The sequence below is a fragment of the Oncorhynchus mykiss genome, chromosome 30 (assembly GCF_057628025.1).
Source record: "Oncorhynchus mykiss isolate SJ-2025 chromosome 30, ASM5762802v1, whole genome shotgun sequence".
NCBI lineage: Eukaryota > Metazoa > Chordata > Actinopteri > Salmoniformes > Salmonidae > Oncorhynchus > Oncorhynchus mykiss.
Window position 1 is genome coordinate 1,364,361 of NC_143051.1, and position 24,828 is coordinate 1,389,188.

Genomic DNA, 24,828 nt, shown 5'->3' on the forward strand with positions numbered 1-24,828 from the left:
CACGACCGTGATGCTATATAAACCGAGTGCACACATAGACAATAACCCACAAAGCCAAAATGGAAAATGGCAACCTAAAAAGGATCTCCAATCAGAGACAACGATAAACATCTGCCTCTGATTGGGAACCAATTCAGGCCACCATAGACCTACATTACCTAGACAAACCAAAACCCCATAGATATACAAAAAACCCTAGACAAGACAAACAACACACATACTGTACCACCCTCGTCACAACCTGACCTAACCAAAATAATAAAGAAAACAAAGATAACTAAGGTCAGGGCGTGACAATGTCAGCTCTGTCACATGTTGCAACAGGACACATCTCTCTCCACAACTGCATTGACCTGACTGGTGTCCCTCCACACATTATAGTATAATTATTAAACTATAGTGACAGCTCAGGCTTTTGTGGAGCGATGGGTAACGATGCTTCGTGGGTGTCAGTTGTCGATGTGTGCAGAGGGTCCCTGGTTTGAGCCCGGGTATGGGCGAGGGGACGGACTAAAGTTACACTGTTACATTGATGCTGTTGACCCGGATCACTGGTTGCTGCGGAAAAGGAGGAGGTCAAAAGGAGAGTGTAACCGATGTGAAATGGTTAGCTAGTTAGTGGTGGTGTGCGCTAATAGCGTTTCAATTGGTGACGTCACTCACTCTGAGAACTTGAAGTAGTGGTTCCCCTTGCTCTGCAAGGGCCTTGGCTTTTGTGGAGCGATGGGTAACGATGCTTCGTGGGTGTTGATGTGTGCAGAGGGTCCCTGGTTCGAGCCCGGGTCGGGCGAGGGGACGGAAGCTATACTGTTACATTGGTTGTCAGAGAGTTGGGACAGAATCATTGAGTGCATGTCCAGTTTAGCAGCATCTGTTGACATGTGGTTTCTGATTTATTTGAAATTTAGCAGGTTGCATTTTGCTGTTCCTCCCAAAAAATGTGTTTTTTGAAGGAAAGGCTCAAACCTCTGTCCCTTTACAGTTATCCCCGGCTGATGGTGACTCCCGAGTGGCGCAGCAGTCTAATGCACTGCATCTCAGAGTTAGAGGTGTCACTGCATACCCTGGTTCGATTCTGGGCTGTATCACAATCGGCTGTGATCTGGAGTTCCATAGGGGGGTGCACAATTGGCCCAGTGTCATCTGGGTTAGGGGAAGCCGGGGTAGGTTGTCATTATAAATAAGAATTTGTTCTTAACTGACTTGCCTAGTTAAATAAAAGATGGGTCTCACTTGACTTCACTCATTGTGTGCTCTCTTGATTGTGTCTGCAAGTACAGTAGCTAGCAAGCTAGTCAACTTTAAACTGTTAGCTTGACTGCCATTGTGAGATCAGAACGCTCGGATCAACCAGTGCGAGAACGCACTGCATTTATGAACTGACAAGGCTCTGAATTTATGAACAGACAAGGCTCTGAATTTATGAACTGACAAGGCTCTGAATTTATGAACAGACAAGGCTCTGAATTTATAAACTGACAAGGCTCTGAATTTATGAACTGACAAGGCTCTGAATTTATGAACTGACAACTGACAAGCCTCTGAATTTATGAACTGACAACTGACAAGGCTCTGAATTTATGAACTGACAACTGACAAGGCTCTGAATTTATGAACTGACAAGGCTCTGAATTTATGAACTGACAAGGCTCTGAATTTATGAACTGACAACTGACAAGGCTCTGAATTTATGAACTGATAAGGCTCTGAATTTATGAACTGACAAGGCTCTGAATTTATGAACTGACAACTGACAAGGCTCTGAATTTTTAAACTGACAACTGACAAGGCTCTGAATTTATGAACTGACAACTGACAAGGCTCTGAATTTATGAACTGACAAGGCTCTGAATTTATGAACTGACAACTGACAAGGCTCTGAATTTATGAACTGACAAGGCTCTGAATTTATGAACTGACAAGGCTCTGAATTTATGAACTGACAACTGACAAGGCTCTGAATTTATGAACTGACAAGGCTCTGAATTTATGAACTGACAAGGCTCTGAATTCATGAACTGACAAGGCTCTGAATTTATGAACTGACAACTGACAAGGCTCTGAATTTATGAACTGACAAGGCTCTGAATTTATGAACTGACAACTGACAAGGCTCTGAATTTATGAACTGACAAGGCTCTGAATTTATGAACTGACAACTGACAAGGCTCTGAATTTATAAACTGACAAGGCTCTGAATTGATGAACTGACAACTGACAAGGCTCTGAATTTATAAACTGACAACTGACAAGGCTCTGAATTTATGAACTGACAACTGACAAGGCTCTGAATTTATGAACTGACAAGGCTCTGAATTTAGAAACTGACAACTGACAAGGCTCTGAATTTATAAACTGACAACTGACAAGGCTCTGAATTTATGAACTGACAACTGACAAGGCTCTGAATTTATGAACTGACAAGGCTCTGAATTTAGAAACTGACAACTGACAAGGCTCTGAATTTATGAACTGACAAGGCTCTGAATTTATGAACTACCCAGATCACACTCTGGCACCCCAGACTGAATTTACAAACGCGGTGAAGATGATCTATTATATTGACAAGATAGCCGAGTGACCGCCCTAACAATGGAAATGCATGTCCTCAATGAGTGAAGGCAAGTGAGATCAGGTGGGACCATTCTAGCCAATGAGAGGGCAGATATGCATGTGAACAACAGGTAAGTCGTTTTTCTCAAAGTTGCCGGAATGACACGTCTCCACTTATATCAGTACATTTGTAACAAGCTAAACATTACGAAACGTATATTCGGTAAAATAAGCCTAATGTAATTCGATACACTATAATAGCACTCCATACAAAAAAAAGGCTTATCTCACGCGGACAGATTTTGGGCAGAGTAAATCCTCTCGCTTCTCCTCTTCCTCTCTGCTGGTGGCCACAATAAATTGCTGTAGGTGGACTCAGTGGACGAGACAGTTGAGGAATACGGACATCACAACGCGGTTCGACGTTTATTTAGTTCTGTAGCAATACCTGTTTCGTACGCCTAAATACATATTTTTTTTCTGTCGAAGACTGCCATTATTTACGTGGCTATAATAATGGTGTGAAGGTGGATAAACGGCCGGGGACCCAGGCTTCTCCAAGATTTCGGCGTTAATCAGTATCTGAACGCCGGTGCCGTGAACATGGATATCGCCGATGGAGCAGAGGAGCTTTCCTTGGAGGAAATCTTATCGTTGTACAGCCAGCCGATCAATGAAGAGCAGGGATGGGCTGTTTGTTACCAATGTTGCAGAACTTTGGTTCAGAAACACCGGAGGGTTCATTCCAAGACCTCCAGCGCTTCAGTTGGGGATTTGCCGAGAAGGATTGAAGGGCCTGGCGATGTACGGATTCTGAGAGATGGAACAGTTCAATTGCACCACCAAGACAGCACAGGTAAACAACACAGTGTCTGTCAAAATCGGACCTACTTTGAAGCCTATCTAGGCTCCCCTAGTTGCATGGTTAACTGAAGTGAACATAACTAATGGGTTAGGATACACACGTGTATAGACGCCATGCTTCTCAGAGATTGGATCGGATTTCCACATCTTTACTGTGGCAGAGGCCTAAACCAATTACCTTGTCAATTCACTGATATTACACATGGAGCTTGAATATACAGTGTTTAGGCCTACATATTTGTATCGTTCAGCCAACCAGGCTTAGTAATGCCTGTTAATTATGAATGCAATTATTTGTTCATGATTAATCACTGTATCAATCATTTTTGATTGCAATATGCCTAGTAATCAAATCATATATGTTTGTAAACAATGCCTTTGACCAGGATCCATCACTCACAGACCTGATGCTCAATGGGTATTTGGCCAGAGGTCGGCTGCATCCCAATCTCTCCTTTCACCCTTCGAGTTGACTTGTTCACTTCCTTTCATTGATTTTAAAGGAAATTACTGGTATCTGGAAACTTCCTGTAGGCTAGCTGATGCCTACACCATGCTTTTTATATGTGTGGGAGTAGTGAACGATTGCACACTTCGGGAGGAAGGAGAGATTATTGGGACGCAACCGTGGAGGTAGAGCGGCTGCTTACCTGTGTAGTGTTGGTGAGCCTGTGGAGGTAGAGCGGCTGCTTACCTGTGTAGTGTTGGTGAGCCTGTGGAGGTAGAGCGGCTGCTTACCTGTGTAGTGTTGGTGAGCCTGTGGAGGTAGAGCGGCTGCTTACCTGTGTAGTGTTGGTGAGCCTGTGGAGGTAGAGCGGCTGCTTTCCTGTGTAGTGTTGGTGAGCCTGTGGCAGAAAGCTGTAGTCTGTCTAGCATGTGGTTTAATGTCTGCGTAGGTAAGTGGAAGTAGTTGACACCACAGCCGCTGGCACTGGGTTTGATTTCCTTTTCACGCTGTTGTGTTATCTTATTACCCTCTGCCACACACACACAACCTCCACTCTCTCACTGTCGGAGGCCATTAGATGGTGATAAATAATGGGCCGCTGGCTGGGATTGGTTGTGTTCTGGTTTGGTTTGTCAAACCTGTGTAACGTCACATCCCGAGCACAGTCTCTGTTAATGTGTCTATCACACTTCTCATCAGAAAATGCAAAAAACAACCCTCCTGTTTGACTGAATCAGAACTTGAGTGGTTGGGTCCTGCAGATTTATAAGGTGAGGTATTTTGAGGTATTATAACCTCTGAAGTGCCTTGCGGTCGGAGGCCGAGCAATTGCCATACGCGGCAGTGATGCAACCGGTCAGAATGCTCTTGATGTTGCAGCTGTAGAACCTTTTGAGGATCTCTGGACCCTTGCCAAATCTTTTTTTTTTTCCCGAGGGTGCCCTCTTCACGACTGTCTTGGTGTGTTTGGACCATTATAGTTTTGTTGATGTGGACACCAAGGAATTTGAAGCGCTCCACCTGCTCCACTACAGCCCCGTTGATGAGATTGGGGGTGTGCTCGGTCCTCCTTTTCCTGTAGTCCACAATCATCTCCTTAGTCTTGGTTACGTTGAGGGATAGGTTGTTATTCTGGCACCACCCGGCCAGGTCTCTGACCCTCCTCCCTATAGGCTGTCTTGTCGGTGATCAGGCCTACCACTGTTGTGTCGTCAGCAAACTTAATGATGGTGTTGGTGTCGTGCCTGGCCATGCAGTCGTGGGTGAACAGGAAGTACAGGAGGAGACTGAGCACGCACCCCTGGGGAGCTCCAGTGTTGAGGATCAGCGTGGCAGATGTGTTGTTCCCTACCCTTACCACCTGGGGGCGGCCCGCCAGGGAGTCCAGGATCCAGTTGCAGAGGGAGGTGTTTAGTCCCAGGTTCCTTAGCTTAGTGATGAGCTTTGAGGGTACTATGGTGTTGAACGCTGAGCTGTAGTCAATTAATAGCATTCTCACATAGTTGTTCCTTTGTGAGAGAGGGGGAAGCCACTAGCTATACCCAAAAAGCCACTTCATGACCGTAGTATTCATATTATCTATGTTAAAGCTACAGCGGTATGTTACGAGGCCCCTGGTCTCAGCTACACAACTGAGAGATGGATGGATTGCACAGCAGGTGTAAGAAATGGGGTGTGGGAGGAGGCATGTTATGCCGATTTGGTCTGACATCTCTTTTTAACACCAATGGCTGGGCCTGGAGGGACCTCCTCCTTCAAGATAATGTCATTCTGACTGCCCTTGTTCTGAACACCTCCAAAACAAAGGTCATGGGGTTTGGTAAGATCGCTCCTCTTTCACCCCAGCTGCCAAACAGGTGTGATTACTACCTCTGAGGGTTTAGAGCTTGAGGTAGTCACCTCATACAAGTACCACCTAAAACTTCTCAACTGGGAATATTGAACCACCAGCTGATTCAGATGGACATCCATGCTAGATTACGGCGACGTAATGCTTATAGGACACATCACTGCACTCTATACTCATCTGCAAACGGGTCATCTCTGTATACCTGTCGCAAGACCCACTGGTTGACGCTTATTTATAAAACCCTCTTAGGCCTCACTCCTCCTTATCTGAGATATCTACTGCAGCCCTCATCTTCCACATACAACACCTGTTCTGCAATCTGTCCCTCATACATTAGTCACCTAATCATCCCCAATTTACAATTGGCTCATTCACCTCCCATGTAACTACTCCCCAGGTTGTTGCTATGAATGAGAATATCAGTCAACTTGCCTCGTAAAATAAACAATTTTAGCTGTTCTTGCCATAATAGGGACTTGGTCTTTTATCAAATAGGGCTGTGTTCTGTATACCACCCCTACCTTGTCACAACACAACTGATTGGCTCCAATGCATTAAGAAGGAAAAAAATTCCGCAAATGAACTTTAACAAGGCACACCCGTTAATTGAAATGCATTCCAGGTGACTACCTCATGAAGCTTGTTGAGAGAATGCCAAGAGTGTGCAAAACATGTGTTATTCATTTTTATATTTCTTTCTCCGTATGGACTCGAGAGGCGACGGTCGAGAGCCGTGAGTCCTCTGAAACACAACCCAACCAAGCCGCACTGCTTCTAGACACAATGCCCACTTAATCCGGAAGCCAGCCGCACCAATGTGTCGGAGAAAACACTGTACACCTGGCGACCGAGTCGGCGTGCACTGCCCCCGGCCCGCCACAGGAGTTGCTAGTGTGCGACAGGAAAAGGAAATCCCTTCCGACCAAACCTGGATGACGCTGGGCAAATTGTGCGCTGCCCCATGCGTCTCCCGGTCGCGGCTGTCTGCGACAGAGCCTGGGCTCGAACCCAGAATCTCTAGTAGCGATTTGATATAGGGGGCGCTCTTTAAATTTTTGGATAAAAAAACGTTCCCGTTTTAAACAAGATATTTTGTCACGAAAAGATGCTCGACTATGCATATAATTGACAGTTCTGGAAAGGAAACACTCTGACGTTTCCAAAACTGCAAAGATATTGTCTGGGAGTGCCACAGAACTGATGCTACAGGCGAAACCAAGATGAAATTTCAAACAGGAAATGCCCAAGATTTTGAAGGCGCTGTGTTCCAATGTCTCCTTATATGGCTGTGAATGCGCCAGGAATGAGCTTACACTTTCTGTCGTTTCCCCAAGGTGTCTGCAGCATTGTGACGTATTTGTAGGCATATCATTGGAAGATTGACCATAAGAGACTACATTTACCAGGTGCTTGCTTGGTGTCCTCCGTCGAAATGATTGCGTAATCTCCAGCTGCGTGTATTTTTCCATTTGCTTCCGAGGAGAAACCCAACTGCCACGAATGATTTATCATCGAATAGATATGTGAAAAACACCTTGAGGATTGATTCTAAACAACGTTTGCAATGTTTCTGTCGATTTTATTATGGAGTTAATTTGGAAAAAAGTTCGCCGTTGTAATGACTGAATTTTCGGGGTTTCTTCTTAGCCAAACGTCATGAACAAAACGGAGCGAGTTCTCCTACACAAATAATATTTTTGGAAAAACTGAACATTTGCTATCTGAGTCTCCTCATTGAAAACATCCGAAATTCTTCAAAGGTAAATTATTTTATTTGGATGCTTTTCTTGTTTATGTGAAAATGTTGCCTGCTGAATGCTAGGCTTAATGCTATGCTAGCTATCAATACTCTTACACAAATGCTTGTGTAGCTTTGGTTGAAAAGCATATTTTGAAAATCTGAGATGACAGTGTTGTTAACAAAAGGCTAAGCTTGTGAGTGAATATATTTATTTCATTTCATTTGCTATTTTCATGAATAGTTAACGTTGCATTATGGTAATGAGCTTGAGGCTACAAATAGGATCATAAATAGGCTATGATTACGCTCCCGGATACGGGATTGCTCGACGCAAGAAGTTAAGGTACCACGTTCATCTGTACACACTATAGTACGCAAGTATAAACACCATGGGACCACGCAGCCGTCATACCGCTCAGGAAGGAGACTCGTTCTGTCTCCTAGAGATGAACGTACTTTGGTGTGAAAAGTGCAAATCAATCCCAGAACAACAGCAAAAGACCTTGTGAAGATGTTGGAGGAAACCGGTACAAAAGTATCTATATCCACAGTAAAACGAGTCCTATATCGACATAACCTGAAAGGCCTCTCAGCAAGGAAGAAGCCACAGGTCCAAAACCGCCATAAAAAATCCAGACTACAGTTTGCAACTGCACATGGGGACAAAGATCATACTTTTTGGAGAAATGTATTCTGGTCTGATGAAACAAAAATAGAATTGTTTGACCATAATGACCACCATTATGATTGGAAGAGCACAGGGCGCCAGTGGTGAATTTGCCAATCTTGGTGTTCTCTGGCAAATGCCAAACGTCCTGCACGGTGTTGGGCTGTAAGCACAACCCCCACCTGTGGACGTCGGGCCCTCATACCACCCTCATGGAGTCTGTTTCTGACCGTTTGAGCAGACACATGCACATTTGTGGCCTGCTGGAGGTCATTTGGCATGGGCTCTGGTAGTGCTCCTCCTTGCACAAAGGCGGAGGTAGCGGTCCTGCTGCTGGGTTGTTGCCCTCCTACGGCCTCCTCCACGTCTCCTGATGTATTGGCCTGTCTCCTGGTAGCGCCTCCATGCTCTGGACACTACGCTGACAGACACAGCAAACCTTCTTGCCACAGCTCGCATTGACGTGCCATCCTGGATGAGCTGCACTCCCTGAGCCACTTGTGTGGGTTGTAGACTCCGTCTCATGCTACCACTAGAGTGAAAGCACCGCCAGCATTCAAAAGTGACCAAAACATCAGCCAGGAAGCATAGGAACTGAGAAGTGGTCTGTGGTTATCACCTGCAGAACCACTCCTTTATTGGGGGTGTCTTGCTAATTGCCTGTCATTTCCACCTGTTGTCTATTCCATTTGCACAACAGCATGTGAAATTTATTGTCAATCAGTGTTGCTTCCTAAGTGGACAGTTTGATTTCACAGAAGTGTGATTGACTTGGAGTTACATTGTGTTGTTTTAAGTGTTCCCTTTATTTTTGAGAATTACAACAATACTGAATGAACCCACTTATTTTAACTTAATATAATACATAGTAATATCTATTTAGTTGCAACTAAATAATGAAACATGTTCAATTTGGATAAAATAAATGTTGGCGAAGAAAGTAAAACTGCAATATGTGCCATGTAAAATAGCTAACATTTAAGTCCCTTCCTCCGAACATGAGAACATACGAAAGCTGGTGGTTCAATATTCCCAGTTAAGAAGTTTTTAGGTTGTAGTTTATTATAGGAATTATGACACGGCGACTATACCTTTTGACAATTGGATGTTCTTATTGGCACTTTAGTTGATTCTATTAAAAACCCAGAAATGCTTTTTATCATTTTTATATGGTTAAATCTGGAAAATATCATTTCGAAAACAAAATGTTTATTCTTTCAGTGAAAAATGGAACCGTTCTGTATTTTATCAGACGGGTGGCAACCCTAAGTCTACATTGCACAACCTTCAATATAATGTCATAATTATGTGAAATTCTGGCAAACTAATTCATGTCTTTGTTAGGAAGAAACACAGTTCGCGACGAGCCAGGCAGCCAAACTGTTGCATATTCCCTGACTGCTGTACCGAACGCAAGAGAAGTGACACAATTTTCCTAGTTAATATTGCCTGCTATCATGCATTTATTTTAACTAAATATGCAGGTTTAAAAAAATATACTTCTGTGTATTGATTTTATGAAAGGCATTGATGGCTAGGTACATTCGTGCAACGACTGTGCTTTTTTTCCGCAAATGTGTTTTTGGTAAATCAGCCGTTTGGCAAAGTTGAAGTAGGCTGTGATTTGATAAGTTAACAGGCACCTCATTGATTATATGCAAAGCAGGACAAGCTAGATTAACTAGTGATTATGTGAAGATTGATTGTTTTTTTAAAAAACGTTTAATGCTAGCTAGCAACGTACCTTGGCTCATTACAGCCACAAGGTCCTTTTTGGAAAGGCACTCGCGTAACAGGCGGTCAGCCTGCCGTGACAGGCGGTCAGCCTGCCGTGACAGGCGGTCAGCCTGCCGTGCAGTTTCCTCATGGATTGCAATGTAATTGGCATCCAAAAAGGCAGATTACCGATTGTTATGAACTTGAAATCGGACCTAATTAATCGGCCATGTCGATTAATCGGTTGGCCTCTAGTGTATATTTGACTAACTTTTTTTCTATTTTTTTTTTTCTAGATAAACCCAGACCTCCCAACACTTCCTTAGAGGTGAGTTACATATACCCTGTTTCCAGAACTGGGCCTTGTATTCCGCTTTTACAGTAAGACTGTGGTAACATTTAGCCAGGTGTGTTTCATGGAATGAGAAGCAACCCCATTACAGAGCCCAGTGCCCACCATGAAAACCATTATAAGCCATTTGTACCAGCCTAGCGTGACCGCTATGATCCAGTGGGGTTTGTACCAGCCTAGCGTGACCGCTATGATCCAGTGGGGTTTGTACCAGCCTAGCGTGACCGCTATGATCCAGTGGGGTTTGTACCAGCCTAGCGGACAATGGTCCGTTGTGAAGCCCAGCAGCAGAGACCGCTTGGTGCTGAGAAGGGGTTTGTTTCTCATTCTTTATCACTCCCAGACGTTTGACTGACACTAAAATGGAAGGAAGACCGAAGCTTTTCCCATCCTATGAATCTACTGGCTCCGTATGTGACAAACACCGGCTGTTAGAGTTGGTTAGTGTCTACTGGCTCCGTATGTGGGGGAATAACGGCCTGTTGTTTTTTTGTCTTGTAGGTGATTGAATCTCTGGGAATCATGATCTACAAGGCGTTGGACTACAGTCTGAAGGAGAGCGAGGAGAGAGAGCTCAGTCCGCCTCTGGAGCAACTCATCGACATGATGACCAACATGGCAGAGAAGGAGAGGGACAGTGACCCCTGCCATGATGAAGGTTATGAGGCCACCGAGGAGGAGGAAGACCCAAACACTGTCTGTAATATTAAAAGATTCAGAGACGTCCTCACGGTACGTCTTGTCTGACCTAGTTACCTGTAACATGTTATGATGGTACTGGTCTGACTGTCTCGACTACATTGTTACCTGTAAGATGTTATAATGGTACTGGTCTGACTGTCTCGACTACATAGTTACCTGTAAGATGTTATAATGGTACTGGTCTGACTGTCTCGACTACATAGTTACCTGTAACATGTTATAATGGTACCTGTCTCACTGTCTCGACTACATAGTTACCTGTAACATGTTATAATGGTACGTACTGGTCTGACTGTCTCGACTACATAGTTACCTGTAACATGTTATAATGGTACGTACTGGTCTGACTGTCTCGACTACATAGTTACCTGTAACATGTTAGAACGGTACTGGTCTGACTGTCTCGACTACATAGTCACCTGTAACGTGTTAGAACGGTACGTCCTGTCTGACTGTCTCGACTACATAGTCACCTGTAAGATGTTATAATGGTACTGGTCTGACTGTCTCGACTACATAGTTACCTGTAACATGTTATAATGGTACTGGTCTGACTGTCTCGACTACATAGTTACCTGTAACGTGTTAGAACGGTACGTCCTGTCTGACTGTCTCGACTACATAGTTACCTGTAACATGTTAGAACGGTACGTCCTGTCTGACTGTCTCGACTACATAGTTACCTGTAACATGTTATAATGGTACTGGTCTGACTGTCTCGACTACATTGTTACCTGTAACATGCTAGAACGGTACTGGTCTAATTACTAGCCTGAGTGCCAGTCCATTGTGCTATAGGAGGAGACAACAGGTCTGGGACCAGGCTATAGAAGGAGACAACAGGTCTGGGACCAGGCTATAGGAGGAAACAACAGGTCTGGGACCAGGCTATAGGAGGAGACTCTAGTAGGGCTGTGTGTCTCTCTATCCAACCTTCCCTCCTGGTCTATGTATAGGTCTCTAGTAGGGCTGTCTCTCTCCAACCTTCCCTCCTGCTCTATGTATAGGTCTCTAGTAGGGCTGTGTCTCTCTCTCTCCAGCCTTCCCTCCTGTTCTATGTATAGGTCTCTAGTAGGGCTGTGTCTCTCTCTCTCCAGCCTTCCCTCCTGTTCTATGTATAGGTCTCTAGTAGGGCTGTGTCTCTCTCTCCAACCTTCCCTCCTGTTCTATGTATAGGTCTCTAGTAGGGCTGTCTCTCCAACCTTCCCTCCTGCTCTATGTATAGGTCTCTAGTAGGGCTGTCTCTCCAACCTTCCCTCCTGCTCTATGTATAGGTCTCTAGTAGGGATGTGTCTCTCTCTCTCCAGCCTTCCCTCCTGTTCTATGTATAGGTCTCTAGTAGGGCTGTGTCTCTCTCTCTCCAGCCTTCCCTCCTGTTCTATGTATAGGTCTCTAGTAGGGCTGTGTCTCTCTCTCTCCAGCCTTCCCTCCTGTTCTATGTATAGGTCTCTAGTAGGGCTGTGTCTCTCTCTCCAACCTTCCCTCCTGTTCTATGTATAGGTCTCTAGTAGGGCTGTGTCTCTCTCTCCAGCCTTCCCTCCTGTTCTATGTATAGGTCTCTAGTAGGGCTGTGTCTCTCTCTCTCCAGCCTTCCCTCCTGTTCTATGTATAGGTCTCTAGTAGGGCTGTGTCTCTCTCTCCAACCTTCCCTCCTGTTCTATGTATAGGTCTCTAGTAGGGCTGTCTCTCCAACCTTCCCTCCTGCTCTATGTATAGGTCTCTAGTAGGGCTGTCTCTCCAACCTTCCCTCCTGCTCTATGTATAGGTCTCTAGTAGGGATGTGTCTCTCTCTCTCCAGCCTTCCCTCCTGTTCTATGTATAGGTCTCTAGTAGGGCTGTGTCTCTCTCTCTCCAGCCTTCCCTCCTGTTCTATGTATAGGTCTCTAGTAGGGCTGTGTCTCTCTCTCTCCAGCCTTCCCTCCTGTTCTATGTATAGGTCTCTAGTAGGGCTGTGTCTCTCTCTCCAACCTTCCCTCCTGCTCTATGTATAGGTCTCTAGTAGGGCTGTGGCGGTCATGACATTTCTCCAGCCGGTGATTGTAAAGCAAATAACGGCCGGTCTCACGGTAATTCACCATTAGTTACCATGGATGATCTACGATTAAGACTATCCAACGGGACATTAAACTGTAATATCTCATGTTGTTGCGAGATGTGGCTGAACGATGACACTGGTCCATTTGTTTGGGTTTTCCTTGCATCGGCAGGACAGAACAGCTACGTCTGGTAAGGAGGAGTTGTGTCTTTGTCAAGAACAGCTGGTGCGCAATGTCTCATATTAAAGAAGTCGTGAGGTATTGCTCGCCGGAGGTGGAGTACCTTATGATAAGCTGTAGACCACACTATCTACCAAGAGTTCTCATCTGTATTATTGTAGCTGTCTATTTACCACCACAGACCGATGCTGGCACTAAGACCACACTCAACGAGCTGTATCAGGCCATAAGCAAACAAGACCATGCTAATCCAGAAGCGACGCTCCTAGTGGCCGCGGACTATAATGCAGGCAAATTTAAATCCATTTTACCTCATTTCTACCAGCATGTTAAATGTGCAACCAGAGGAAAAATAACTCTAGACCACCTTTACTCCACACAGAGACATGTACAAAGCTCTCCCTCGCCCTCCATTTGGTAAATAATAACCATAATTCTATCCTCCTGATTCCTGCTTACAAGCAAAAACTAAAGCAGGAAGTACCAGTGACTCTCTCAATCCAGAAGTGGTCAGATGACGCGGATTCTACACTACAGGATTGTTTTGTTGGCACAGACTGGAATATGTTCCGGGATTCATCCAATGGCATTGAGGAGTACACCACCTTCGTCATCGGCTTCATCAATAAGTGCATCGATGACGTCATCCCCACAGTGACTGTACGTACATATCCCAAACAGAAGCCATGGATTACAGGCAACGTCTGCACTGAGCTAAAGGCTAGAGCTGCCACTTTCAAGGAGCGGGACTCTAACCCGGAAGCTGATAAGAAATCCTGCTATGCCCTCCGAGGAACCATCAAACAGGCAAAGCGTCAACCTACTCCACTGCTCTGGCGCTGGTCGGATGTGGCTTCAACTATTACGGACTACAAAGGGAAACCCAGCCACGAGCTGCCCAGTGACCATGCCTACCATGCTTTTTTTTATGCTTGCATCGAGGTAAGCAACACTGACGCATGCATGAGAGCACCAGCTGTTCGGGACGACAGTGTGATCACACTCTCCGTAGCCGACATGAGCAAGACCTTGAAACAGTGCTTTGAAAGGCTGGTCATGGTTCACATCAACATCGTTATGCCAGAAACCCTAGACCCACTCTAATTTGCATACCGCCCCAAACAGATCCACAGATGACGCAATCTCAATTGCACTCCACACTGCACTTTCCCACCTGGACAAAAGGAATACCTACGTGAGAATGCTGTTCATTGACTACAGCTCAATGTTTTACACTATAGTGCCCTCAAAGCTCATCACTTAGCTAAGGACCCTGGGACTAAACAGCTCCCTTTGCAACTTGATCCTGGACATGCTGATAGTCTGCCCCCAGGTGGTAAGGTTAGGCAACAACACGTCTGCCTTGCTCATCAACACTGCAGCCCCTCAGGGGTGCATGCTCAGCCCCCTCCTGTAGTCCCTGTTCATCCACGACTGCGTGGGCAAACACGACTCAAACACCAGTAAGTTTGCTGGCGACACAACAAGTAGGCCTGATCATCGACAACGATGAGACAGCCTGTGGAGAGGTGGTCAGAGACCTGGCAGGGTGGTGCCAGGACAACTACCTCTCTCAATGTGAGTAAGACAAAGGAGCTGCTCGTGGACTACAGGAAAAGGAGTGCTGAACAGGCCACCATTAACATCGATGGGACTGGAGTGGCGCGGGTCGAGTTCCTAGGCTTCCACATCACCATCAAACTATCATCGTCCAAACGCACCAAGACAGTCGTGAAGAGGGCACGACAACACCACTTCCCCTTCAGGAGACTAAAAAGATTTGGGATGGCTTCCCAGATCCTCAGAAGGTTCTACAGCTGCACCATCGAGAGCATCCTGACCGGTTGTATCACCACCTGGTATGGCAACTGCTCGGCATCTGACTGTAATGCTCTACCGAGGGTAGTGCGTACGGCCCAGTACATCACTGGGGCCAAGCTTCCTGCCATTCAGGACCTATATAATAGGCGGTATCAGAGGAAAGCCCAGAAAATTCAGACTCCAGTCACCCAAGTCATAGACTGTTCTCTCTGCTACCACACAGCAAGTCTTGGCCAAAAGGCTCCGAAACAGCTTCTACCCCCAAGCCATAAGACAGATTTTTAACAACAAACTAGTTTTTGTGCTGCTGATACTCGCTGTTTATTAACTATGCTTAGTCACTTTACAAATGACATTGACTAACCTGTACTCTGTCGTGGAAATGTCCTCTATTTACCAAATCATGAGAGCAAACCACACAAGTCAGTTAGTTATCACAAAGTCCATCTTTAATTATATGAGCTCTATCACAACCCTGTGACTCTCAGATCAATTCAGTGTCTATCAATGAATTCTCTGAGAGTCCCTTACACATTGCAACTGAGATCCTTTATAGCAAAGACGCACATAGTGAGACAGCATAGGCATAATTCATCATTCTGCTTTGTCTCCTAAACTATGTTATTTTCTCAAACTCAGAACCATAAACCAATCCTCCATATCAACAGCCATATATCAAATCCATACTATCTTGACAAGATCACAGAGACACACTGACTGGCACACAGACATTGTGGAGCCAAGAGATACACTCTTGACCTCTCCCCTCTCTCCGGCCCAAGCAATTTAGTCTTGACATAGAACAGATACTGCAACCCCGCCACAGTATTATACAAAAACAACATTCTGATGAGAAGTAACTTACAAACATATGATGAATATAAAACATCTGATTATTCCCCAACAACCCCCGCACATTGACTGTACCGTTACCCTCTGTATGTAGCCTCATTACCATGTATGTAGCCTCGTTACCAACCTGTGCCCCCTGTATGTAGCCTCGTTACCAACCTGTGCCCCCTGTATGTAGCCTCGTTACCAACCTGTGCCCCCTGTATGTAGCCTCGTTACCAACCTGTGCCCCCTGTATGTAGCCTCGTTACCAACCTGTGCCCCCTGTATGTAGCCTCGTTATTGTTTTGTAAATTGCTTTTTACCTTTTGATTTAGATGTACAAAAAAATCTATTTTTTGAATCAACTCTTTTCTTGAACTCCCTTGTTGGTTGAGAGCTTGGTAAGTAAACATTTCAGTCAGATTGTATTCAGCGCATGTGACAAATACAATTTGGGGTCTGAATACTTTCCTAATGTATTGCATTTTTTTATGTGTGTTCTAAATGATATTGTCCTGATAATGGATTACTTACTAGAGCCCGTTGCTAGGGAACATCATCCATCAACAACCTCTCTCCGTCACGCTCTGTTCTGAGCTGTCATCTCAAGCTCCTTCCTGTAATGATCTGTGTATACATTAAATTATCAGTATATGACCTTGTCTGCCGTCCCTCGTCCTTCTCCCAGCTGTGTACGTCCCACCTGCCCAGCCCCTCTGATGCCCCTAACCACTACCAGGCTGTGTGTCGGGCGCTCTACGCCGAGACCAGAGAGCTAAGCACCTTCCTGGAGAAGATCAGGAGTGCAAAAGAGGTGAGGTACCTGACACGTTTATTCACCCAATCCCTTACTCACTGAAGAGGTGAGGTACCTGACTCGGCAGCAGCTGATCAGTTTGACATAATGTGTGTTGGAGAGGCCCGGAGTCTGATCAACAGCTCTAACAGTAGAAGTGTTTCAATGATCAATTAGCTAGAATGATCCCATATTCTGCAGACCTGCTCAGAATGAGGATCTTAACCAGGCAAGGCACATCTCCAAAAGGAGACAAAGCTGCTTGGTGTTGTCAGTTTATCCATATTTGACCAGAAAGCACTGTCCAGGTTTCTCCCTATTCAGAAAGGGTTCCTGGTCCAAACTAATTAGCCTAGTTACTGCTAGACCATTTACATTAGTTCACTGAGTCGGTAAGGAGATGAATGATCAATTTGAGAGTTTCAACAGATTAATGATTCACAAGGGAGCGTTTCCAACGGGGTTGAGTCCACCGCACAGTCAGCAGCCAGTCCGAGGGAAGCCCAAGGCATGCTGGGATGACAGCAGGGGACTATCTGGTTTAACTTGGTCAGTGAGGCAAAGGACACTGGGAGGTCTCTGTGCTGTATCTAAATAGTCTACAGTGGCTTCCTCTCCTTCCCTACACCATTTGTAACCTGGCTGCTGTGTGTAACCTGGCTGCTGTGTGTAACCTGGCTGCTGTGTGTAACCTGGCTGCTGTGTGTAACCTGGTTGCTGTGTGTAACCTGGTTGCTGTGTGTAACCTGGCTGCTGTGTGTCACTTGGCTGCTGTAGCTTGGCTGCTGTGTGTAACCTGGCTGCTGTGTGTAACCTGGCTGCTGTGTGAAACCTGGCTGCTGTGTGTAGCTGTGTGTAACCTGGCTGCTGTGTGTAGCTGTGTGTAACCTGGCTGCTGTGTGTAACCTGGCTGCTGTGTAGCTGTGTGTAACCTGGCTGCTGTGTGTAACCTGGCTGCTGTGTGTAGCTGTGTGTAACCTGGTTGCTGTGCGTAACCTGGCTGTTGTGTGTAACCTGGCTGCTGTGGGTAGCTGTGTGTAACCTGGCTGCTGTGTGTAGCTGTGTGTAACCTGGCTGCTGTGTGAAACCTGGCTGCTGTGTGTCACCTGGCTGCTGTGTGTAGCTGTGTGTAACCTGGCTGCTGTGTGTAACCTGGCTGCAGTGTGTCACCTGGCTGCTGTGTGTAGCTGTGTGTAACCTGGCTGCTGTGTGTAACCTGGCTACTGTGTGTAGCTGTGTGTAACCTGGTTGCTGTGTGTAACCTGGCTGCTGTGTGTAGCTGTGTGTAACCTGGCTGCTGTGTGTAGCTGTGTGTAACCTGGCTGCTGTGTGTCACCTGGCTGCTGTGTGTAGCTGTGTGTAACCTGGCTGCTGTGTGTAACCTGGCTACTGTGTGTAGCTGTGTGTAACCTGGTTGCTGTGTGTAGCTGTGTGTAACCTGGCTGCTGTGTGTAACCTGGCTGCAGTGTGTCACCTGGCTGCTGTGTGTAGCTGTGTGTAACCTGGCTGCTGTGTGTAACCTGGCTACTGTGTGTAGCTGTGTGTAACCTGGTTGCTGTGTGTAACCTGGCTGCTGTGTGTAGCTGTGTGTAACCTGGCTGCTGTGTGTAGCTGTGTGTAACCTGGCTGCTGTGTGTCACCTGGCTGCTGTGTGTAGCTGTGTGTAACCTGGCTGCTGTGTGTAACCTGGCTACTGTGTGTAGCTGTGTGTAACCTGGTTGCTGTGTGTAACCTGGTTGCTGTGTGTAACCTGGCTGCTGTGTGTAGCTGTGTGTAACCTGGCTGCTGTGTGTAGCTGTGTGTAACCTGGCTGCTGTGTGTAGCTGTGTGTAACCTGGCTGCTGTGTGTAGCTGTGTGTAACCTGGCTGCTGTGTGTAACCTAGCTGCTGTGTGTAGCTGTGTGTAACCTGGCTGCTGTGTGTAGCTGTGTGTAACCTGGCTGCTGTGTGTAACCTGGCTGCTGTGTGTAACCTGGCTGCTGTGTGTAGCTGTGTGTAACCTGGCTGCTGTGTGTAACTGTGTGTAACCTGGCTGCTGTGTGTAACCTGGCTGCTGTGTGTAACCTGGCTGCTGTGTGTAACCTGGCTGCTGTGTGTAACTGTGTCACTTGGCTGCTGTGTGTCACTTGGCTGCTGTGTGTCACCTGGCTGCTTGTGTGTCACCTGGCTGCTTGTGTGTCACCTGGCTGCTTGTGTGTCACCTGGCTGCTTGTGTGTCACCTGGCTGCTTGTGTGTCACCTGGCTGCTTGTGTGTCACCTGGCTGCTGTGTGTCACCTGGCTGCTGTGTGTAACCTGGCTACTGTGTGTAACTGTGTGTAACCTGGTTGCTGTGTGTCACCTTGTTGCTGTGTGTAACCTGGCTGCTGTGTGTAGCTGTGTGTAACCTGGCTGCTGTGTGTAGCTGTGTGTCACCTGGCTGCTGTGTGTCACCTGGCTGCTCTGACTGTAGTCGGATTAAGCTACTACTTTCTCCTGCTTTACCTTACATCTCTTCCCCTCTCTCCTCCCGCCATCCCTCACCTCATCTCCCTCTCTCCTCCCGCCGTCCCTCACCTCCCCTCCCTCTCTCCTCCTGCCGTCCCTCGCCGTCCCTCCCCTCCCCTCCCTCTCTCCTCCCGCCGTCCCTCGCCTCTCCTCCCGCCGTCCCTCGCCTCCCCTCCCTCTCTCCCGCCTCCCCTCCCTCTCTCCCGCCTCCCCTTCCTCTCTCCCGCCTCCCCTTCCTCTCTCCCGCCTCCCCTCCCTCTCTCCCGCCGTCCCTCCCTCTCTCCCGCCGTCTCTCTCTCGCCGTCCCTCCCTGTTGAAGCGCCTTTGGCAGAGATTACAGCCTCGATTCTTATTGGGTATGACGCTACACCTGCATTTGGGGAGTTTCTCCCATTCTTCTATGCGTTCAAGTCCAGGCTCTGGCTGGGTCACTCAAGGACATTCTGAGACTTGTCCTGAAGCCACTCCTGCATTGTCTTGGCTGTGGGTCGTTATCCTGTTAGACTGGGGTGAAAATTCACCTTTCAAGGTCTTGAGACTGGAGCAGGTTTTCATCAAGGATCTCTCTGTACTTTGCTCCGTTCATCTTTGCTTCGTTCCTGACTAGTCTCCTGGTCCCTGCTGCTGAAAAACATCCCTACAGCATGATGCTGCCACCACCATGCTTCACCGTAGGGATGGTGCCAGGGTTCCTCCTGACGTGACGCTTGGCATTCAGGCCAAAGAGTTCAATTTTGGTTTCATCAGACCAGAGAATCTTGTTTCTCATGGTCTGACAGTCCTTTAGGTGCCTTATGGCAAATTCCAAACGGGCTGTCATGTGCCTTTCTACTGAAGAGTGACTTCCGTCTGGTCACTCTACCATAAAGGCCTGATTGGTGAAGTGCTGCAGAGATGGTTGTCCTTCTGGAAAGTTCTCCCATCTCCACAGAGCAACTCTAGAGCTCTGTCAGAGTAATCATCGGATTCTTGGTCACCTCCCTGACCATGGCCCTTCTCCCCCAATTGCTCAGTTTGGCCGGGTGGCCAGCTCTAGGAAGAGTCTAGGTGGTTCCAAACTTCTTCCATTTAAGAATGATGGAGGTCACTGTGTTCTTGGGGACCTTCAATGCTGCAGAAGTGTTTTGGTACCCTTCACTGAGCCTCGACACAATCCTGTCTTGGAGCTCTACGGACAATTCCTTTGACCTCACGGCTTGGTTTTTGCTCTGACATGCAACTGTGGGACCTTATATGGACAGGTGTGTGCCTTTCCAAATCATGTCCAATCAATTGAATTTACCACAGGTGGACTTGAATCAAGTTGTTGAAACATCTCAAGGATGATCAATGGAAACAGGATGCACCTGAGCTCAATTTACAGTCTCATAGCAAAGGGTCTGAATACTTATGAACATAAGTTATTTCTGTTTTTAAATTAAATACATTTCTTAATGTTGCTTTGTTATGGAGTATTGTGTGTAGTTTGCTGAGGATTTTTGTTTAATCCATTTTAGAATAAGGCTGTAACAAAATGGGATTGTTTTATTCATGTGGACAGGGAAACAATCTTGAAGATTCCAATTGGTCAGACCAGTGTTGAACAGTTCTTAGTACGAGTACTCCACAGTTACAAGAAATGTGGCCTCAGGATATGCGGTTTCCAGTTTGAACAAAATCCAGTGTGTGTTTTCTTGAGCGCCTTCGTGGTATCAGCTTGAGGAAGAGTTATGACGATGACCGAAGAGAACTCTCTCGGGAGGTAATGCGGTCGGCATTTGGTTTGAGGTGTTCTAGGTTGGTTAAACGAAAGGACTGGAGTTCGTGTTCGTTACCGCACCATGAGTAGTTAATCGTGACATACACCTCCACCTTTTTCCTCCGAGTTCTTTAATCCTGTCTGCGCAATATACTCTGAACCCAGCTGGCTGTGTAGACTGGGACAGTATATCCGGAGATGTATATCCCAGTGGTGCTCTGCTGTGACAACCAGTGGTGTAGTGAGGAGCTGATAGACATTTTTAAAATGTCTATCATTTAGTTCCACTTTGCTTTACCCCCACTCAGAAGTTCAATGAGGACTGTCTGCTGGAACAAGATCTGACATCCTCATCACATGAAAACGTATTGATGTAGAAGTGTGCCAGACATACAACGGATAAATAACACTGCCCATGACCTTCTGGTGTTGACCCAGAGCAACATAACTCCCACAGTGTATTAAACAGATCACCTCTCACGCTCTCCATTCATGTCTTCCCCCTTGTAGAACCTGCGGCGGATGGCGCGAGACACTGGAGAGGAACCCATCAGAGATGTCAACGAGCTACAGAACGCTGACTGGGTAAGCGTAGCCTAATGTAGCGGGCGCTAAAAGTCCCCGCATCACTTTTTCAGGGGAAACGGAAGTTAGCTTGAATATACTGTATCCCTGAGAACCAGAAGAATCCGGTGTGGTAAGACACACCGCGAGGGTGTGGTAAGAAAGACCCCGAGGGTGTGGTAAGAAAGACCCCGAGGGTGTGGTAAGAAAGACCCCGAGGGTGTGGTAAGAAAGACCCCGAGGGTGTGGTAAGAAAGACCCCGAGGGTGTGGTAAGAAAGACCCCGAGGGTGTGGTAAGAAAGACCCCGAGGGTGTGGTAAGACAGACCCCGAGGGTGTGGTAAGACAGACCCCGAGGGTGTGGTAAGACAGACCGCGAGGGTGTGGTAAGAAAGACCATCATTCTCTTATCGCTCAACACAGGAACAGTTCTGATACTTGACACCTAGATACTGTAAAGCTCTAAATGTTGATACTATTGTCTGTGTTTGGGGTCAATTTCAATTCAGGAAGTACACTGAAAGTTGCATTCCAATTCTGTAAAATGAGGAAAATGTAGAATTGAAATTTGGTTTACTTTCTGAATTGAATTAGAAATTAAATGAACCCCAACCCTGCTATTATCCTGTGTCCCTCAGGCTAAGTTCTGGATGCAGGTGATGGGTGACCTGCGTAACGGGGTCAAGCTGAGGAAGGTCCAGGAGAGACAGTACAGCCCTCTACCTGTAGAGTTCCAGCTCACACCTTACGAGATGCTGATGGATGACATCCGCTTCAAACGATACAAACTACGGAACGTCATGGTGAGGGACTTAAACATGAAGAATATCACCTTAGAGGAATGACGGATCATGGTTTAAGTCATTGTGAAGAGAGGGTCTCATCTGTCAGCCCGGTTCCACGTCGCTGAGCTCGTATTTATGAAACGTTGCAGAGTCCTGCTCTGTGATTTTAGTTTTTGCCTTTCAGATCATAATTCAGATCATAATGAATAAGATTGGTTGGACAGGAGGAGCTCATGCTATTTTCATGTAACTTGTTAGTCTACACCTGTTGTTTACGAAGCGTGTGACATATGATTGGATCCTGGATCAGCTTTTCTACTCTTCAGATGCTTTCTGGGTCCTGATGTTTTTCATACATTCGGAAAGTATTCAGGCAAGTTGGTTAAAGTATTCAGGCAAGTCGGTTAAGAACAAATTCTTATTTACAATAACGGCCAAACCCAGACAATGCTGGGTCAATTGTACGCCGCCCTATGGGAGTCCCAATCACAGCCGGATGTGATACATCCTCGAATTGAACCAGGGACTGTAGTGACGTACCTTGCACTGAGATGCAGTGCCTTAGAACCCTACGCCACTAGGGGGCCCAAATTATGCAATCTTTATTGCGCTCCACACTGCCATTGACTACAGCTCAGCATTCAATACCATAGTGCCCTCAACTCATCACTAAGCTAAGGACCCGGGGACTAAACACACCTCCCTCTGCAACTGGATCCTGGACTTCCCGACGGGCCGCCCCCAGGTGGTGAGGGTAGGTAACAACACATCCGCCACGCTTATCCTCATCACAGGGGCCCCTCAGGGGTGTGTGCTCAGCCCCCTTCTGTACTTCCTGTTCACCCACGACTGCACGGCCAGGCACGACTCCAAAACCATCATTAAGTTTGCTGATGACACAACAGTGGTAGGCCTGATCTCTGACAACAACGAGACAGCCTATAAGGAGGAGGTCAGACCCGGCCGGGTGTTGCTAGAATAACAACCTCTTCCTCAACTTGATCAAGACAAAAGAGATGATTGTGGACTTCAGGAAAGAGAGGACTGAGCACGCCCCCATTCTCATCGACTGGGCTGCAGTGGAGCAGGTTGAGAGCTTCAAGTTCCTTGGCGTCCACATCACCAACAAACTAACATGGTCCAAGCACACCAAGACAGTCGTGAAGAGGGCACGACACAACCTATTCCCCCTCAGGAGACTGAAAAGATTTAGCATGAGTCCTCTGTTCCTCAAAAGGTTCTACAGCTGCACCATCGAGAGCATCCGGACTGGCTATGCTAACTGCTCTGCCTCCGACCGCAAGGCACTACAGAAGGTAATGCGTACAGCCCAGTACATCACTGGGGCCAAGCTTCCTGCCATCCAGGACCTCTGTACAAGGCGGTCATCGGAAAGCCCTAAAAATTCTCAGGCTCCAGCCACCCTAGTCATAGACTTCTCTCCGCTACCATATGGCAAGCTCTACCAGAGCGCATATTCTAGGTCCAAAAGAGGCTTCTTAACAGCTTTGCCCCCCCCCCCCCCCCCATTTTTTGATTTGATTGGTTGTCTCATAGGGTGGGGCACAACTTTCCAAATGCGCTGTATGTGTAGTGTTACATTACCCTCTCTCCTTCAGTGACATATCCTGACATAATGTAAACGTTATACATTACCCTCTCTCCCTCAGTGACACATCCTGACATAATGTAAACATTATACATTACCCTCTCTCCCTCAGTGACACATCCTGACATAATGTAAACGTTATACATTACCCTTTATCTCTCAGTGACATATCCTGACATAATGTAAACGTTATACATTACCCTCTCTCCCTCAGTGACACATCCTGACATAATGTAAACGTAATGTACCTTCCTCCTATAACCCTTAACTAGTGGTCTAGACCCTCCACTATATACCTTCCTCCTCTAACCCTTAACTAGTGGTCTAGACCCTCCACTATATACCTTCCTCCTATAACCCTTAACTAGTGGTCTAGACCCTCCACTATATACCTTCCTCCTCTAACCCTTAACTAGTGGTCTAGACCCTCCACTATATACCTTCCTCCTCTAACCCTTAACTAGTGGTTTAGACCCTCTAAACCTCAGCACTCCAGTGACATGAATAAATATATTTTCATTTTCTCAGAACACATCAGTATTAAACGACTCAACTTTAGTGTTTGGTCTCACATTCCAATGATTACATCCAACTTTAGTGTTTGGTCTCACATTCCAATGATTACATCCAACTTTAGTGTTTGGTCTCACATTCCAATGATTACATCCAACTTTAGTGTTTTGGTCTCACATTCCAATGATTACATCCAACTTTAGTGTTTGGTCTCACATTCCAATGATTACATCCAACTTTAGTGTTTGGTCTCACATTCCAATGATTACATCCAACTTTAGTGTTTGGTCTCACATTCCAATGATTACATCCAACTTTAGTGTTTGGTCTCACATTCCAATGATTACATCCAACTTTAGTGTTTGGTCTCACATTCCAATGATTACATCCAACTTTAGTGTTTTGGTCTCACATTCCAATGATTACATCCAACTTTAGTGTTTGGTCTCACATTCCAATGATTACATCCAACTTTAGTGTTTGGTCTCACATTCCAATGATTACATCCAACTTTAGTGTTTGGTCTCACATTCCAATGATTACATCCAACTTTAGTGTTTGGTCTCACATTCCA

General features: G+C 46.3%; 1 protein-coding gene across 4 annotated transcripts in view; it reads left to right on the forward strand.

Moving 5' to 3' along the window:
• Positions 1-2,663: 2,663 nt before the first annotated feature.
• spire1a (spire-type actin nucleation factor 1a) overlaps positions 2,664-24,828 on the forward strand; it is a 123,407-nt gene continuing 101,242 nt past the window's right edge. For all 4 annotated transcript variants that reach the window (XM_090228523.1, XM_090228524.1, XM_090228525.1 and 1 more), the window contains exons 1-6: positions 2,664-3,409; positions 10,135-10,166; positions 10,692-10,922; positions 16,452-16,577; positions 21,294-21,368; positions 21,986-22,150. In XM_090228523.1, coding sequence (XP_090084649.1) covers positions 3,157-3,409; positions 10,135-10,166; positions 10,692-10,922; positions 16,452-16,577; positions 21,294-21,368; positions 21,986-22,150 — 882 coding nt within the window. In that variant the 5' untranslated portion in view covers positions 2,664-3,156. The remainder of the gene's footprint in view (positions 3,410-10,134; positions 10,167-10,691; positions 10,923-16,451; positions 16,578-21,293; positions 21,369-21,985; positions 22,151-24,828) is intronic.